Consider the following 17,285-nt stretch of genomic DNA (forward strand, 5'->3'; position numbering starts at 1 on the left):
CGCCTCTGATTAAATATTCCACATTGAACAATTTGGAACAAATTAAATTCACGTGATTATGAATTTATTACGCACAATGTTGCATTTAATTACCATCTGCACTAATATTAGCCATGATAAAACGTTACTGTTGCAGTACATCGGGTGATAATTCCAGTTATGAAACATTTAATGTGATGTTTAAGGGTTTCATGTACACGAGATTGGATTAAATGTCCAAGTATAAAAATGTACTGAATGGATGACTGAGCTCTGAGAGTGTGATGATATTATGTGATGACATTGTGCTAGATTTACTGGTTGCAATGACCGATTAGACACAATGATCACATTGTGCTAGTTTCACATAGATCATGATCACAAAACTGTATTTCTGTTTATGTCGATTGACAGGTATTTTGACTATTTTGAAGCCTGAGGCCGTGAGGTAATTCCGTTTCCGCTCCCCGAATACTGCCATGTTCTCTCAACAAATCTTCAGAGAAGGGGTGCTGCGAACGACTGCGAGTACGGGAGGTGCGATTCACCGCGGGAAGTAAGCAAGCTTCACGCCTACAGATTTTGACAACTGCTCCATGCCTCTTGCAAGACACGTACGCCGGGTCAGCTCATTTTTCTAGTACTGTGAGATCGCATTGAAAGCTTTTGACTGAACGCATTATCACCGAATTTTAACGGTCCCACCAACCAAACTGGACGAGTGCTAAAGTGGACTAACGTTAGCTATCTGGTGTTAGCGTCCTTTCCCTCTGCTGAAGTAGCCCCGATGGCGAAAAACACACTGTCTTCTCGGTTTCGAAAGGTGGACATTGATGAATACGATGAGAACAAATTTGTGGATGATCACGATGAGGCAGCGGATCAACAGGGACCAGACGCCGTGGAGGTAGATAATCTCATAAGGCAATATCCTTTGGAGTACCGTTAATGAACTGGGTGTATGATGCCCAGTAAACGAACCAACCTCTACCCCAGTAATGTTAATGGTTTGCTAACCTGCTAGTTAGGTCCCCCACCTGCGCTTAACATTTTAAACCAATAATACTGTGCTTTGAATGCTTCTGATTTGTTAGACTTTGCTGATCATTCCTGTGTAGAAAGATACACTATACACTATTATGTTGGAAAATGTGACGCTCGTGTTTACAGTGCAGCTGCAGACTAATCTGACCCAGTGTTGTTCTGGTTAACAAGCCAACCTAAAGTCCCAGTTAAAAAACAAATAAAACAGTGCTGCCCGCCGTTTTCGCACAATCCAGCCAGTCAACTTTGACAGTAACGTTAGGGAAATGTTGAGTGTCCAGAAGAACATGACGGCACAGTTTTTGTATTTTTATTTTAAGGAAAGAGAAATAATTTTGGAGCTATTCCACAAGCTAAAGTTACAGACCTTATGAAGGTGGGTATTGTATTGTTGAAATTAAGTTAGCTTCATATTAGCAGGTTTTTGCAGGTTGGCAGTCATGGACCTTTTAGCATGTAAGGTTCGTTCTTTTAGCCAGTTCAGTAGTTGTCCGTGGTAGGTAATGCCCATAAATCCAGCCAGTGCCTGGAAACTGGAAAGTGTAAGCTATTAAACTGTTTACTTAATCTTGTATTAAGGAGTAACTTCGAACACTTTTGGCGTGAAGGTTACTTTTACGACTTCGTGTCTTTAGAGGTCAGTCGGAGTTCTGTGGTTCTTCTTAATGCATGCTGTTTGTTTTAATGAGTCTGCTGTCACAAATAACATTTGATGTCCTTGTCCTTGTACTGAAATTGTTATATTTTATTGAAAACCTTCTCAGGTATCAGAGTTGAGGTTTAGAGTACTTGATGAACTACCTCTGATGCCAGCAATTTCTTTGTGGTGTCCTAGCACATATGTTAACATATTTAGACAGGGCAGAATACAATGGAGGCCGGTTAGGCTTGTGTTTGTATTGGTGGTCACCATGGAGCAGACCATGGACTCCAAACACCCTCATCGACTATAGAACCATTGTCCCAGAAACCCTAGGCCAGGGTCACAAAAGTGAAGTGAAGTGAAGAGGTGAGGTGCGGTCAAGACACCAGTAACTAGATAGGGGACTCGAACAGAACCTATCCCTCTGGTTGAAGCTGTGCCCTTTAAACAGTAAACGAACAAAGGCCAGAGGTGGTGTCAAGTTTTGAATCCTCATTTGCCAATCTATGTGGTCCAGAGCGTGACGGCACAGCCGAAGGCCTGTCATTTGCATCTGATCTCTCTCTTTTTCTTTTTGGTTCCCTTCCGTCATGTGGGCCTCTGATGTGGCAAGTTGATTATAGCGATGATATCTAGGGCACCTGTTGTTCCTGAACTAACTGGCTAAGCCCAGGAGGCCTGGCACACTCCCAGCAGCAAGAAGCTAATGAAGCGGATATGTACAGGGTCAGAGCGATGATACAAATGTTCTCATCTTGTGCATGTTGTGTGGTCTTCATGCAATGACAAAGCTGACATTTGTAATGCACTGATATGTGCTTATTGAGCGTCTATACGACACACAGCGACACAGCTACACGCCCTGTGGAAGGACACCACTGTAGAGCAAACTCAGTCACAGGCTTGGCAGTCACCTCAGCTAACTGCCGTCCATCTCCAAGAAGAGGAGCTAAAAGATGCTGACTTGCAGTCCTCTCCTGAACCAGACCCTGGGCTGTCGGTGTGCTCCGGCAGCACCGGGTCACGCAGGCACTCACTGAGGCGTACACCTGCAACCCGGACCTCTTCCTGTCTGGTTCGCGGGCCAGTCCAGGTGAGCTGATGCGGGTGGGCCTCGTTCCCTGGGCTGTGGTGCCTGTTGCTTTCGGTTGGCTGGGTTTTGTTTGTGTGTGTTTGCTCAGCAGGTATACAACTTTAAGGTCGTGGGCCTTTTTTCTCAGGAAGCCTAGGTAGGGGTTGTAATGTGCTGTCATCTGTTGTAAACCAGTCCGGTTACAGAGAGTGTTCAGCAAAAGCTAAGGGTAGAGGGTACTAGAGCTAAGCAGTCAGCCCTCAGTCTTCGCCATCCAAATAAGATCTTATGAAGACAAGGCTTTGCTTATGAAATGACAGCTACTTGGCAGTTCACACCCTATCTGTCTATGCCAGCGTCATTCTGACTGACACTGACATTCTGTTCCCCTAAACACTAAGTATGCCCTGTGTAAATAAGGGCCTAGATGAACAACTGGCACAAGTGTGTCTTACCAAGCCCTCTCCTATGTCACAAGGCCTGTGCTTTTTAAAAACAAATTCAGCTCTTCTTTAGTGTTTTTATATATATAGTGTTAGTGTTTATATATATATATATATAAAAACACTAACACTATGTGTGTGTGTGTCTCCTCTTGCCATTGTTTTTTTATTTGTTATGAATCAAAAGTAATGTTATTTCTGGACTCCCTGGAGTTTTAGCTGAAAGTTTTGCCGTTGAATGCAGAAACAGTGGAGCCTCTGGAGACCTGGGTCCCCATTGGAGGGCGGTGGGTCCTCTGCTAGCTCGATACTGAACAGGAAAGGACTGTTTAGAATGAAGGGTGTGATCTCCGCAGATAAGACTTCATTTGAGATTGGGGAGGTGGCACAACTTCAGCCTGGGGGATTTTCCTGCCTGTGCATGCCGATTTCAACAAGCTCACATAACCGCTGAAACGGTTTCAAGCTTTCAACATGGCGCTTTCTGGTAAAGTGCTTGACAAGAAGAGAAGGGGGGGCTTGTCTGGTTCCGAGGTGCGCATCAGGGTTATGCGCTGGGGTTATTTTTAGCTGTACTCCGCAGCTGTTGTGATATTTTAACCACCATTCATATTTTCCCTATTAATAAAATAGGAAAGGCCCGGAGCTGGAATAGTTCTGTGTCTTCTTTATGGACGGGCTGATTGCCTTATGGCACAGGGGTAATTAAACAGGGGTGGTTGTCAGAAGTGCCCACAGTAGTGAGCTGGGCTGGCTCTGGAAATGCGATTCGTCCTTGGAGGGATTCCTCCCACCAGACCCTTCCACAGTTGTCTGTGCGTCGTGCATCTCACGTTGTGAAAGAAGAGGTGTGTGCTTTGGCAAGACTTTCACTGCAGGCTGGCGAAGGGACAACTTTATCAGAGATCTCTAGGAAAAGGCTCTGAAGTCTATCTTATGCACTATGTTTGTTTGAACTATAAAAAAAAAAAAGAAACCAGTTCATATGAAATGTATTTCTGTATATCATGTAACTAGAGGAGAAGTGACAGTCCTTGTCCTAAGGTTCCTTAACCAGCTGCAATGTACAGGAGAAATGATGACGGCCTTTCACATCGCCCTGAAGAACCCACCCATACACACCAAGAACCCGGCAGTCAAGGTACGAACGACCTCCTCTCATCTGTTCACCAGAGAAGTACAGTCCATGTTCAAAAAACAAGCTTGAAGTCTCCCACAATATTTTTGTACTGATTGTGTGAATTTTTTTGAGACGTTTTTAAAAGCTAGGAGGTGCAGCTGCTTAGTGTATCGGTGGGCCACTGCAGGGGTGGGGCAAAACAACATTAACTTCATGAGTCTGAACCACACCTTTTGAAACTTGTGTTTCACTCATTTCAAATGCATCCAGTTTTTTACTAGCACTGATGGCTAATATTTGATGAGGGTTTTCACTAATACTAATTAGTGACAGTGCAGATAGTTGTTTCCTATGTGTCTGGTTGGCCCTTTCGCGTGGTGTTATCATAAACGCGTTCTCTCAGTGTTTGTGGACTAAGAGGGCGCAACTGATGGGATACTGAGTCAGTAGCTGCTAATCACTTCCTGGGCCACACCAAGGTCTGAATGAGACGCCCCAGGAGTTAGTCATCTCACACACACACACACACACACACACATGCATGCACATGTGTCATGAGCATCACAGCCACAACCGTTTATTTATCACAGTCTTTTTCAGGTATAAATGAAAAAGTGTATTGGTTTGACCCTAACCATACAGGCACTCTACAGTATGACACAATACAAGAACAAATCAATCTGTAAGTCGAAGACGGACACATAGAAATGCGATTGTAATAAATGTGTTTGCTCCCTCCATCCTTGCCACCCTGTCAGGAGAGAGCTCAGGCAGTAATGATGAAGGTGCTGACGTCCTTCAAAAACAGCGACATCGAGCCGGCGGTGAAGTCCCTGGACAGGAACGGCGTGGACCTGCTCATGAAGTACATCTACAGAGGCTTCGAGAGGCCCTCAGACAACAGCAGCGCCATTCTGCTGCAGTGGCACGAAAAGGTGAGACACGACCCGACCCGTCCACGCTGCCTTGGGGGAGAAATGCAGCACGTTTACATGGATGGTCCACTTATCTCTGATGCAGCTGGCCATCCATAAGGTGTCCAAATGAGCTTTGTGGTGTTGTAGTTAACGGAGAAGCTGTAGGTGAGGTAAGTTGTTGTGCTTTAGTTAAAGGGCAGGCTTTAGGTGAGGTAAGTTGTTGTGCTTTAGTTAAAGGGCAGGCTGTAGGTGAGGTAAGTTGTTGGGCTTTAGTTAAAGGGGAGGCTGTAGGTGAGGTAAGTTGTTGTGCTTTAGTTAAAGGGGTGGCTGTAGGTGAGGTAAGTTGTTGGGCTTTAGTTAAAGGATGGGCTGTAGGTGAGGTAAGTTGTTGGGCTTTAGTTAAAGGGCAGGCTGTAGGTGAGGTAAGTTGTTGGGCTTTAGTTAAAGGATGGGCTGTAGGTGAGGTAAGTTGTTGGGCTTTAGTTAAAGGGCAGGCTGTAGGTGAGGTAAGTTGTTGGGCTTTAGTTAAAGGGGAGGCTGTAGGTGAGGTAAGTTGTTGGGCTTTAGTTAAAGGGGAGGCTGTAGGTGAGGTAAGTTGTTGTGCTTTAGTTAAAGGGGAGGCTGTAGGTGAGGTAAGTTGTTGTGCTTTAGTTAAAGGATGGGCTGTAGGTGAGGTAAGTTGTGCTTTAGTTAAAGGGGAGGCTGTAGGTGAGGTAAGTTGTTGTGCTTTAGTTAAAGGGGAGGCTGTAGGTGAGGTAAGTCCTGCTTCGGCTCTGCCCCTGCATTATGGATGTTTTATCTGTCCCTGCTCTACGCAAGCTTGATTAATTAAAGTCTGTGTCATTAAAATGCTCTTGATTAGCTGAAATCAGCTGTGTTCGTCTAACTGAGCGTGCCATTGATGAGCTCAGTTGGTATGCAGAACAGGGATAGATGCAAGACACTTACAGTCATAGTGAATATATACAGACATCAGCACTCAGATGCTGAAATCATTCTCACATTGAGAGGAGTCAGTGATGTCAGTGGCCATGTCTGTGTGGCGGGTGGGATTTCTCCTCCATGCTCAGGGTGGGATGAGATGGTTGCTTTAACCTCCCTTGTATTGCATCAGTGAGTCTGTTTTGAGCTGTGTGCCTTAGAAGGCTCCAGTGGGATGTGTTGACTACGCTAGGGGCTAATAGATGAAGATGTAGCAGCCTGTATTCCTGTTCTCCATAGACCGACGCAAATGGCAAACTTTGATAAGGCAATAAAAGAAAACGGTTTTGAAAATGAGTAAATACATTTCAAATCATCAATACTTTTTCCGTGAAGTGCCCAGTAAAAGGGGAGTTAAAGGCTCGTCCTTGTTGAACTTTAGTGTTATTACATTAACCTCAGGATGCCACAGGGCGTGTGTCTCAGCAGCAGCAGCAGGCAGTGGCTTGTCTGGGCTGATTCTTTCTACTCTGTTGGTATTTTTGGGAAATGTCTTGCCCTGATTCAGCAGCTATTCATCAGGCTTGCCGTTGCCTATGCCTCGGAGATCAATTGGTCCTCTGTGCCCAGTGGAACAGTTGGTCAGCTTGTTTCAGTGATCGATGGACAGCTGTCAATCCTTTTTTCAAGGGAAGATTTTCCAGTGCAGCAATGGGGTCCGGATTTTTGTCTACAACAGGAATACAATTGCGAAATTAAGTTAATTCCCTCATTACGATGTCTTGAAATGGACTGTATGTTGTTGTCCAAATGTCACTGATGTTTGAGGCTCAATGCACACATGTGAAATGAAAACATGTAAAAAAAAAAAATAATGCAGGATGTAATTTCTATGATTTATTGTTAGGAGTTGATTTCCGTTATACTCCCCAGGTCAGCAGATAGGTAGGCTATTGGTCAAAATAGACAATGAAAAGGTATAGTTCAAAAGGTCAAAGTGCACTGAATGTTTTAGTTGCTGAGTCTCTTAGTTGACACTCGGCAAGTGGCCTACTTGAGTTTATTTATGCCGATTCTTTCATTTGTCCTCATCAAAGAGGAGGAAGAGGCCTCTGTAAACACGCTGTGCTCTGCCTCAGGGCTGGATGGATGCTGCAGAGTGTTCTCATCTATGTCTCCTCCTGGGAACCAGCTCAGGGAGGCCTCATCTCAGAGTCAGGGACGCCTCATCTCAGAGTCCCCCAGCTCAGGGACGCCTCATCTCAGAGTCCCCCAGCTCAGGGACGCCTCATCTCAGAGTCCCCCAGCTCAGGGACGCCTCATCTCAGAGTCCCCCAGCTCAGGGACACCTCATCTCAGTCCTCCTGCATGGGTTTCCAGCGATGGGGGGAGGTTTTCCGGCTCTAATAGATTACCATTTCGCTTTGCCAGTCGTGATTGACTGAAAGGTTCCGCATGCTGACAAAAAAATGTTTCAGTGTAATGAAGGATTAATTTCAACAAATTGTCTTTCTTTGTCTTTCTTCCTTCTTTTCTCCCTCCCCTTCATCCATCCCTCGCACGCAGGCCTATGCCGCCGGAGGTCTCGGGTGCATCGTGCGAGTGTTGACGGCCAGAAAGACAGTCTGACAGGAGGCGGGGGGTCCTTCAGGAGGAGAAGGGGGAGAGAGAGAGAGGGAGAGAAGCGTCACGATGAAGCACTGACTGGAGACCGGAGGGAGAGGAGGCGGTTCGCTGGAGAGAAAGTAGATCGTTCTTGATAAATGCCACACTCTTTCTTCCTGAAGATAAAAACCCATCAGGCCGTTCTGGAAAGCGTGAAATAAAAAAACACCACACACTACGAGGAAATATTATTATTTTGACGGACATTGATATGTACACAGTCGGAATGCTGTTTCTCTGATCGGGGGCCGGAGAGGGAAAAGATTCATATTCATACAGCAGTTTCATAAATTATTTGAGAAGTCTGTTGAAAACCATCAGCATAGAGTGTGTGTGTGTGTGTGTGTGTGTGTGTGTGTATGTGTGTATGTGTGTGTGTGTGTGTAATTGGATGGGGTCATGTGGTTGACATGAACACAGAAAAAGAGCTGTTGAAAAAGCAGCAGTGAAAATGCAACATTTAACAGTGTGAGGTATGTTTAGCCAATGTGGTAATAAAAACACTGTGTATGTGTGTGTATGAGATAGAAAGGGAGGGAGAGAACGAGCGTGTGTGTATGTGTATGTGTAAGAATTAAAGCCTGACAGTTGGTGAGCCTATTTGTCTGTGATATTGGATGAAATCAGTGTTTAATAATCCGATTTTATTTGTTTTCTTCCTTGTCCCTCATTCTCATGTTTTGTACAGAGAGAGTACATTTAATATAAAGTTCTGGAGCTGTATTTAGACACACAGAGGGCCAGTGTAAAAATGGGGAAGGGGGACTGGAAGGGGGGGGGGGGGTCATTGTAAAGTGCCTGCTGTAATAAAGCTCATGGATCACCACCACACGGAAGACTTGTCCTTCATTTTGTTGTGTCCTTTGTCTGATCTTCCTTATATTGACCCTGTGTACATGAAATACCTCAATGTGTTCTAGTGCTCTCCACCTTCACTGTCAGAACTACTCAAGAAAGGTTGTTTCATGTCAACTTAGTGGGGGAGTTGGGGGGATGAGGTGGTGGCAAAGTCTTCCTTTCCGAAACCTGTGCGGTTCATCCTATATTCTTTCTATCCTTTTGGGTTAGCCATGAGGTGGGGGTGGTGGCAAAGTCTTCCTTTCCGAAAACAGTGCAGTTCATCCTATATACTTTATATCCTTTTGGGTTGGCTGGCTACTTGAGGACATCCTCCGCATGGCCTGAAAAAGGTGATTTTTTTTGTGTTTATTTTAGTGTGACCTGCTGGCAGTGCCATCCTCCTTCCTGCTTCTTCATCCACCACTCCAGCTCTGCTCTGCGTGCCGTCCTACTTTCCTTATTGGGAAAAAAAGACACCAGGCTTGAGGATCCGCACTTCCGCAGAGATGGAGAGAGAGCGAGAGCGAGACTGTCAACCTTTGTGGCTCTTGTGCTTCAAAAGAACACATCACCTCAAGAGACTTTTCAGTGTGCTGGTCTTTGACTCAAATGTCTCATGATTGTAATGTAACCACTGAGTTATGTGCCCGTGTCCCATAAATCCCCAGAACTAATGGTCCTGTATATGCCTTCAGAAAACGGTCTTGCTGCAGTTGCGTTTTCTTTGAAATAGGGTTTTACAGCTGCCCGCTCCCCTGGACTTGAGTTTGATGTATCTTTACAGAAGCACAGCTATCAGCTCAAACCGAAGGCTTCACACACTGACTCGGTCCAGAATGTCATTCCGTTGAACGATAATGAAAAAAGCCACACAGCACCGTTAGCAGAGGCTAAAGTACAGTACCCCCGCTATTCAGGCCATGTACAATGGCACCATAGGCGGAGATCCCGGGGGGGACGGGGGGGACGTGTCCCCCCCTACCATAAAGTTGTCCCCCCCAACAATCATTGAAAAAAAAAAAAAAAAAAAAAAATACAACGACACAAGCGGTGCTAATTATAGACGTAAAAAATGTGTTTTTTAAGTGTTGAAAAATCATGTTCCCCCTATTCCTCAAAGTGGGTTGGTTCACATGCTGTTTCCAACGGGCAGGGCTACCGGCAGCTCCGTGTTTCAGTTAATCAGCCCAGTAGCACACGGTCAGATTGTCAGACTGTTTCCTCCTCTCTCCCCTGTCGCTGCCGCTATGATACAAGATATGTAAAGAGATCTACCTCATTCTCGAACGCAGTAAGAACATGTAAAGAAGAAGTTTTTTTTCTAAACTACATTTACGAAGTTCCAATCCGATATGCACAAGTATACATAAGTTTATTAATGGTTTGGCATGACAACGTGAACGTTTGCCGATAACACACGCATGCCGGTAATTAACACAGTTAAGATAGCTAGCCAGACAGTCTAGGACACTGTCCTGTCAGGGCAGGTTCATGCTAGTTAATAAACGTAGGTCTACATCTCAGTGCCTCTCCAGATTTGTTAAATTATCTTAAGTTAAATTAATGTCATCTTTTTCTGGCGTGTATGAACTATGCTGGTATTGTACTATGGAATGGCAGGAGGTAGAGAAGTCGTATTGTATTCAAAAGGTTGCTAGTTCGATTCCCTGATGAGCTGTTTTATAACTTATTTTGAGCATCAAGTTCTCTTGAACTTTGGACATTATTTGTCTGTGAATAGATATTTCGTGTTAGAACATTTAATGCTGTTTAGATAATTCTAAAAGAGAATTCGGTATTTAGCAGTTTATGCTAGCTCTCGTGAAAGCAATTTTTTCATGTCCCCCCCCCGGAATTACACTCTGAAATTTGACCATGTATTGTCCCCCCCTGCAATGAAATGGGATCTCCGCCCCTGAATGGCACTGGCTCTTATCAGAATGTGGCATGCTAACTATGCAGTCCGTACCCTCTTAACTCTCCACACTGTCATCTGTAAAGTAGCCCTGGCAAAGTGTCACAAATCTCACCCTTGTTCATTCCTTCTTCTCGCCGAGCCCCACCTCCCAACTGACCCCATTTCTCCTCCTGTATTCGCTTTCCCCTGAGGGAACAGACAAGGCGTTACGAGGCGACGGACGAGGAGAGATACAGATGAAAGGGTGGGGGGAGTGGATGAGGAGGAGGAGGATGAGGGAGGGGGGGCAGAAAGATGTGAAAAGACGCCCGGGCGCATGAGGCTTGTGAATGTTTGATGAGTGTGAGCGGGTATCTGGGATCCTGTTACTCCAGTGGCTGACTCCGCGGTGCCCACAGATCAAACTCGCTACCAATCAGCGTCACTCCTACAGGCTCAGCACTGACGAAGAGCTCTACTAGGTCCGTGCAACACCACAGTGCATCGAGCGCTTCTGGTTTCATACCGCAGCAACAGGAATATTTAATTTATCCGCCAATAATCAGCCGCAAAATTCAAATGCATATCCATATTTTTCATTTCAATTTGAAATAAATTGTAAACTGATTTCAGTTCATTTGTTATTCCTTGTGTTTATGTGTATGTGCGATACTGCTTAAGTGGGTGATTTGCAGCCTCTTTAACATGGAAAACAGCAAACAGAGAGGTGCTTCTTTCACTGAAACAGGGTCAGGAGGGGATTTTTGATCAAATGAGGCAGTCACCTCTACAGGATGACAGCTCAGAAGTCCTCGTATAAAAAAATTGAATCCAACCTTCATCTCAGCCTGTATCCTTCCTTCAATCCGTCACATGAAGTGAGAAAATTCTCAATTTCAAAAGGGGGAAAAAAACCTGTGAGGGAAATGTGGTTGATGATTGATGATAACCATTTGCCCTCATGCTTCTAATGGCATCTCTTTTGAAAAGATACACTCAAGAGACCTTTTTCCACAGGTAGGAACTGCAGTTAGAATTTAGCATCGTTGTGAAAAACTACTGTAAGCTGGTGACAGTGAACTGATGCGATGGGTGATTAAAGACCAGTTTCCCATATGAAAAAAAGCCAGCATGGCTCATAAACGCACTAACAGCTAAAACCACCAAAGGCTTGATTGCAGGAGTGAAATAAGTCTTAAGCTCACACACAAATTAAACAAAACAATCATAAAGTTTTAATAGTTTAAATAGCATTCTGAAAAAAAGAAAAAGCTTGCATGTTTTGGTTTTGTCATATTTCTTTTTTTTTTCTTGTCCTTTTTTTATCTTAACAACAATAACATCAAATATAAGTTTGGCAACAAATGGGACACAGCACATATAGAATAAGTGATTAAAAACACAGATGGGTGGACAATGCAAGTCAATTCAACTAGCAACTCTAGAAACCCTTAACTTATAAAGAAAGAGTATTCTGACCATTACATCACTTGTGAAATCGTTCCCTCCCACAACAGTAGGAACCGGTAGAAAAATCACCCGTACTAATCAAGTAACACTTCAAAGGAGGCCCAGGCCAACCACAGGACAGGCGTCGCAACCCAGAGCCTTCTAAACAGGTTGTTATTCAACATTTTGACAGTGTTGTACATCTCGGTTTTTCCCTTAAAACATGGGTACATCGACAAAAGCTCTTGCCTTCACTTTTTGTGTTGTTGGTAGAAAAATGCGGTCATGAACAAAGTGTCAGAAGCTCGGCTTACAGCTCCGGTAGGGTGTAGGGCAGCGGTCGTCCTCTCCTCTTGGTCTTGCTTAAGTCTTAAAGTTCCAGTTTGGTCACATATGCAAAGTGAGAATGGGGTGGGGAGCAGATATGTGCATCTAGCCTGTGCTTTTCCCCCCCGCCAGAATCCTTCATTCGGTCCCAGCAAGTGCCACGGGTCCTAAGGCTGCCATAGAAACCAGGCTGTGTGTACAACGTGTGTAAAAAGTCATAGGTAGGTCATTGATGAAGAACTTGCTTTCTGATGACACCCTGTGCTGGCAATACACAGCTAAGCAGGAGGACAGAGAGACTTCTGAACTCTAATCTGAGCTTCCTCTAGAGGCCTTCACCATGGGTCTTCTTCCATGCCCTGTCTAATGTCCATTGGTAAAAATTAAGAGAAAAAAAAAAAAACGAATTCTGGATTTCTCCAGTTTGGTTCACAGGGACTGTGACTATTTCAGAAGAATGTTGTGGCTGATTAAGTCTGGCAGTGATTGGGTGCATCTGCGGGGGTCAAGTCCATGTAAGCAAATAAAGGTGACAAACAAGTAGAAAAAAAAAACAGGTTAAACAAAACACATTTAAAAATCAAACAAAATGCTACATGCCATGTTTTTCAAGAAAGACATACAAAACATATTTTTAAAAGGCATATCAGAAATGTATTGACGTGAAATCACAGAGGAAAGGGTTGTTCAGTCTGTCATAAGTGTGCATGTGTCTGTAGGGGTAGGGTGGTCTCAGTATAGGAGGAAGGTGCTGGAATGTTGGAACCGACTGGCCGGGTCTTGTGCTTCCAGAGGACAGGACTACCAATCAGTCACTCTCAGAACAGCGGCGCTGGGCTGTGTGTGTGTGTGTGTGGGGGGGCTGCTCTTCCTGTGACGCTCTCATAGACCCTGCAGACGTCCTGTCTGAGGGGGAACTGTCACGCTGAATGGGGAAGACACAAGTGTGCGCAGCAGGTTCATTCGTTCTCGTCACTGGAACTTGGTCTCTGTGTGTGTGTGTGTGTGTGTGTGTGTGTGTGTGTGTGTGTGTGTGTGTGTGTGTGTGTGTGTGTGTGTGCACGGTTATACAGCAGATATGGAGTTTGAAAAACGGGCTCAGGAGTGCTGGATGCACATGGGGTTAAGATAAGACAATAGTGTGTTATTGTGGTCTCTGACATGCCTCTGACATTACCAACAGCACAACGAACAACATCGGGTCAAACTTCAGTACAAGTAAAGTGCAAGACTATTATTATTATTGTTCTCATTATCCTCCTCATCAAAATGCTAACCATTTTTTTTTTTCATTTGTGAACAATATCACGACTTAAATTAACAAAATAAACAGAAAAAAGGCTATTAACAGGGTTATTGGCCTATATTCCCCTGTTGGGATGGCCCAATTCAAACCCAGCAATTTAAAAGCAATGGAGTCAGCGGCAGTCTTCTCAGTGGGCTCATTTTCAGGATGTCCTTGGAATGTAGGCTGGCTGCAGTGAGCCAAACAGAACAGCAGGGGGCACTGTGGCATGACAGCATCATGGTTCATTCACAAACTCCAGCTTTAGGGAGTGGACGGGAGGCGGTGTGTGTGTGTGTGTGTGTGTGTGTGTATGTGTAGGGACACTGTCTGGGCCAACTGCACAGAACCATCTTTTCACAATTCTTCTACCATTAAAGGAACCTCAGCTACATGAAAGACAGAAATAAAAACATCTTGCAGCCTCACATGTTAATTTTTCCCCCAGGTCTATACACACTTATATACATATCTATATTTGTATAGGGATATTTGCTTTGTTCGTCACTCTTCCGTTGAGCTTCAAAAACAAGATAATCCTTTTTGGATAGTATAGTCCACCACATATACACCGGACAGTGGAATATAAAATCGTTTCTATGGACAGGGACACACACTACTGGCAAACGTGCTAAAATATCCTCTTCGGTGGAATATATCATTTAAAACTCCACAAACGTTTAGACGACACACACGCCCTCTTAAATGCATCCCAGTCCGGCGAGGAACCGTTGGACTGGAGAATTCATCCCGAAACACAAGGGGCTCATACCACAGAAGAGCTTCTTCCAAAAGGGCTGTGGCTCAAGTTGGTCAGACTCAAGTTAGTACAGAAGACGACAAAATGGCGTTAAGAAACTCAAGAGGACAAAGAAAGGCAAGCCATTAACATCAGAGTGTCAAAGACGATCGAATGCACATGCAAGAGAGAAGTCAGAGGATGACGAGGCGTGTAAACTTTGCGAACATGGAGTCCAAAGACTACCGGAGGAGAGGAGAAGAGCTGGAATCAAAACAGGCAGTGGTGTCTTTCCGGAGTTTTCCCTCTATACTAGTGATACTTTTTCTTCTTCTCTATTCTGTTCTCAAAGGGTGCCTATTTTGTTTACCTTTACAGCTACGGTTAAGAGAGCTGCCAGCGGACATATTTGACTGTTTCCATTGTCACTGCTTCAAGAGCGGTCTTGAGATGTGAAATAATAAGTGGACTGCAAGGTTGAACATCTCCACAAAAAAAACATTTGGCAAAGAATAACCTAGCACTAAATAAGATTAGATAAAACAGCAAAGTTCATTCAGAAGAAATATGCAAAGATCTTAATAGAGATGTTTGCCTTTTTGTCTGTAAAGTATGTGTGTGTGGGTGTGTGTGTGTGTGTGTGTGTGTGTGTGTGTGTGTGTGTTTTATAGTCGATATGGTCAATAGTTATCCAGCGTGCTGTCACAGAAGAGGTTCTGTACGTCCAACATGGCAGCTAGTTCATGCACGTGTTTCTGAAGGGCGGTGTTCTCTATTGTGTCTTGTTTTGGAAGCTGGGGGTAAGAATCCGGAAAGCTCCGAGATTCCTTCAAGAACACACAAAAAAAAGAGAGAAAAACTTGTCACCAGAACAGACATTTCCTCTATACAAAGTGTAAGAACACATTTATAAACATAGAACAATTAATTTAAGGTATACAGTTTGACAGTACTTGTACAAGTTTGAATTTAATTTGATAGCACTTGAACAAGCAAGAATAACATTATATACATTTATATTGATAAGAATTGATATTGTAATATAATACCAGTTTGAATTTTTGACGTGCCTCAAGAGTAAACTGAATGGCTACAGAACAGATATAAGGTTTAAGTAGAGGTGTTCTTACCCGGAAGAGTACAGAACAGATATAAGGTTTAAGTAGAGGTGTTCTTACCCAGAAGAGTACAGAACAGATATAAGGTTTAAGTAGAGGTGTTCTTACCCGGAAGAGTTTGTGCAGTCGGAGTGTCGCTGAGCAGAACACAAACCGAATCATCAGCAACCGCAGAAACTCATCCCCATAGAACTGCAAGAAGGCTTGGTCTGCGCGCACACACACACATGCGCACAGGCACACACAGGCACACACACACACACAGACAGAGACAAAACATACACAAGGTTGTCACACATAAAAGGAAAGTGAAGGCCTTCTTCACATTAACAACAGAAAGCAAAATCATGTTTGTATGTATATATGCACCACAGACTGCTCTCGATCAGGCTCATGGCTCTGTGATGGCGGCGCGTACCTATGGCCCGTGAGCGTGTGATCAGCTGGCCGATGTCACGGTACACCTTACGAAGGAACTCCTGGGCTTTTTCCCACAATCCCCGGCGCATGCTGCTGAGTCCACACACAGACAGGAAGCCCATGAGGGGGTTGTACAGGAAGAGGGTGAAGAGGCTGCCCCGCTGAGACTGGTCTAGAGGAGAGAACCACGGAACCACAGAACCACGGAACCACAGAACCACAGAACAACAGAACTAGTGTTAGAGGAGAGAAACGGACGATGAAAGTCTTGATAATGAAGTTTATCATCATAGGATATTGGCAAGGATGAGTGTGCCATAACCATGCAGATCTGTGGGAGATTACAGACCAATAAAGCAGAGTCTAATCCAGATATGTGGATATGTAACTTGATACATTTTTAAATAAATATGTTTTAAAAATGTTTTAAAAAGCATGATCTCATATGTAATACAAGACAACGTCATTCTTAAACGTCAGCTCTGAGCTGCTCCCGGGTCCTGTCTCTGTAGCGATTGCTACAAATCTGTGCTGTGTAACACAACTGCAGTGAGTTTACTGATATATAATCTGTGCTGTGTAACACAACTGCAGTAAATTTACTGATATATAATCTGAGCTGTGTAACACAACTGCAGTGAGTTTACTGATATATAATCTGAGCTGTGTAACACAACTGCAGTAAATTTACTGATATATAATCTGAGCTGTGTAACACAACTGCAGTACATTTACTGATATATATAATCTGAGCTGTGTAACACAACTGCAGTAAATTTACTGATATGTAAATATCTATAAAGTAAACACCTTGCATGCTCTTAGGGTAGGCCGTAGGGGAGAGGAGGCAGACGATTGGCTGTCCGAAGAGATTAGTGAAATTCTGTAAAGAGAAGAAAACTAAAACAATTCAATTCACATCACACTTCATATACATCATATATTCAATTGTCACTGCTGTGTTGTAGACATTCCTTACGCTGTGATTCGTCTAAATTCCATTTCCCTCAGGATCCGCTCCCTGAGGCTCCGCCCACAGCCCACAGCCCACACCTCTCTTAATTGCTAACTGGTTAATGAGGGGCACCTCAGCCAATCACAGGCTTACGCTTCACTCTGTCCATCTGCATTTGAGCTTCTGTGTTTGCTGCTATGGGTTATTTTCTTTTCTTTTTAGGTAATTTTATCTGCTGTCAGAATGAAATATAAGCCTTTGTCTGAACGTTTTATTTGGAGTAAATGGTGGTTTGACACCACAGAGCCACCCAAGGCCGGAACAAAACTGCACTTCCACCTTCGCTGCTCTCTGCGAAGTGAATATAATATGACGTGATCGGCCACAAGAGGGCAGTCTTTAGCAATCCCTACTACTTCATTCAGTGGGTGCAGAATTAAGAACTACCATT

General features: G+C 44.1%; 2 protein-coding genes across 7 annotated transcripts in view; one reads left to right on the plus strand and one right to left on the minus strand.

Moving 5' to 3' along the window:
* The first annotated feature begins 411 nt into the window (after window positions 1-411).
* On the plus strand, window positions 412-8,635 carry arpc5lb (actin related protein 2/3 complex, subunit 5-like, b). Its single transcript, XM_012839901.3, has 4 exons — window positions 412-906; window positions 4,250-4,322; window positions 5,060-5,236; window positions 7,706-8,635. The coding sequence occupies exons 1-4, from the start codon at window positions 767-769 to the stop codon at window positions 7,766-7,768; spliced, it is 453 nt and encodes a 150-aa protein (XP_012695355.1). The 5' UTR covers window positions 412-766; the 3' UTR covers window positions 7,769-8,635.
* Window positions 8,636-13,971: 5,336 nt separating this feature from the next.
* scai (suppressor of cancer cell invasion) overlaps window positions 13,972-17,285 on the minus strand; it is a 35,686-nt gene continuing 32,372 nt past the window's right edge. For all 6 annotated transcript variants that reach the window (XM_031577420.2, XM_031577418.2, XM_031577417.2 and 3 more), the window contains 4 exons: window positions 16,690-16,762; window positions 15,878-16,051; window positions 15,568-15,668; window positions 13,972-15,168 (listed from right to left, as the gene is read on the minus strand). In XM_031577420.2, coding sequence (XP_031433280.1) covers window positions 15,022-15,168; window positions 15,568-15,668; window positions 15,878-16,051; window positions 16,690-16,762 — 495 coding nt within the window. In that variant the 3' untranslated portion in view covers window positions 13,972-15,021. The remainder of the gene's footprint in view (window positions 15,169-15,567; window positions 15,669-15,877; window positions 16,052-16,689; window positions 16,763-17,285) is intronic.

The sequence above is a fragment of the Clupea harengus genome, chromosome 12 (genome assembly GCF_900700415.2).
Source record: "Clupea harengus chromosome 12, Ch_v2.0.2, whole genome shotgun sequence".
Taxonomy (NCBI): domain Eukaryota; kingdom Metazoa; phylum Chordata; class Actinopteri; order Clupeiformes; family Clupeidae; genus Clupea; species Clupea harengus.

Coding starts and splice junctions, on each gene's coding strand:
- arpc5lb (XM_012839901.3), top strand. CDS start 767: ATGGCGAAAAACACACTGTCTTCTCGGTTTCGAAAGGTGGACATTGAT. Junction 907..4,249: donor GTAGATAATCTCATAAGGCA/ATATCCTTTGGA, acceptor GCTGCAATGTAC/AGGAGAAATGATGACGGCCT. Junction 4,323..5,059: donor CCAAGAACCCGGCAGTCAAG/GTACGAACGACC, acceptor CCACCCTGTCAG/GAGAGAGCTCAGGCAGTAAT.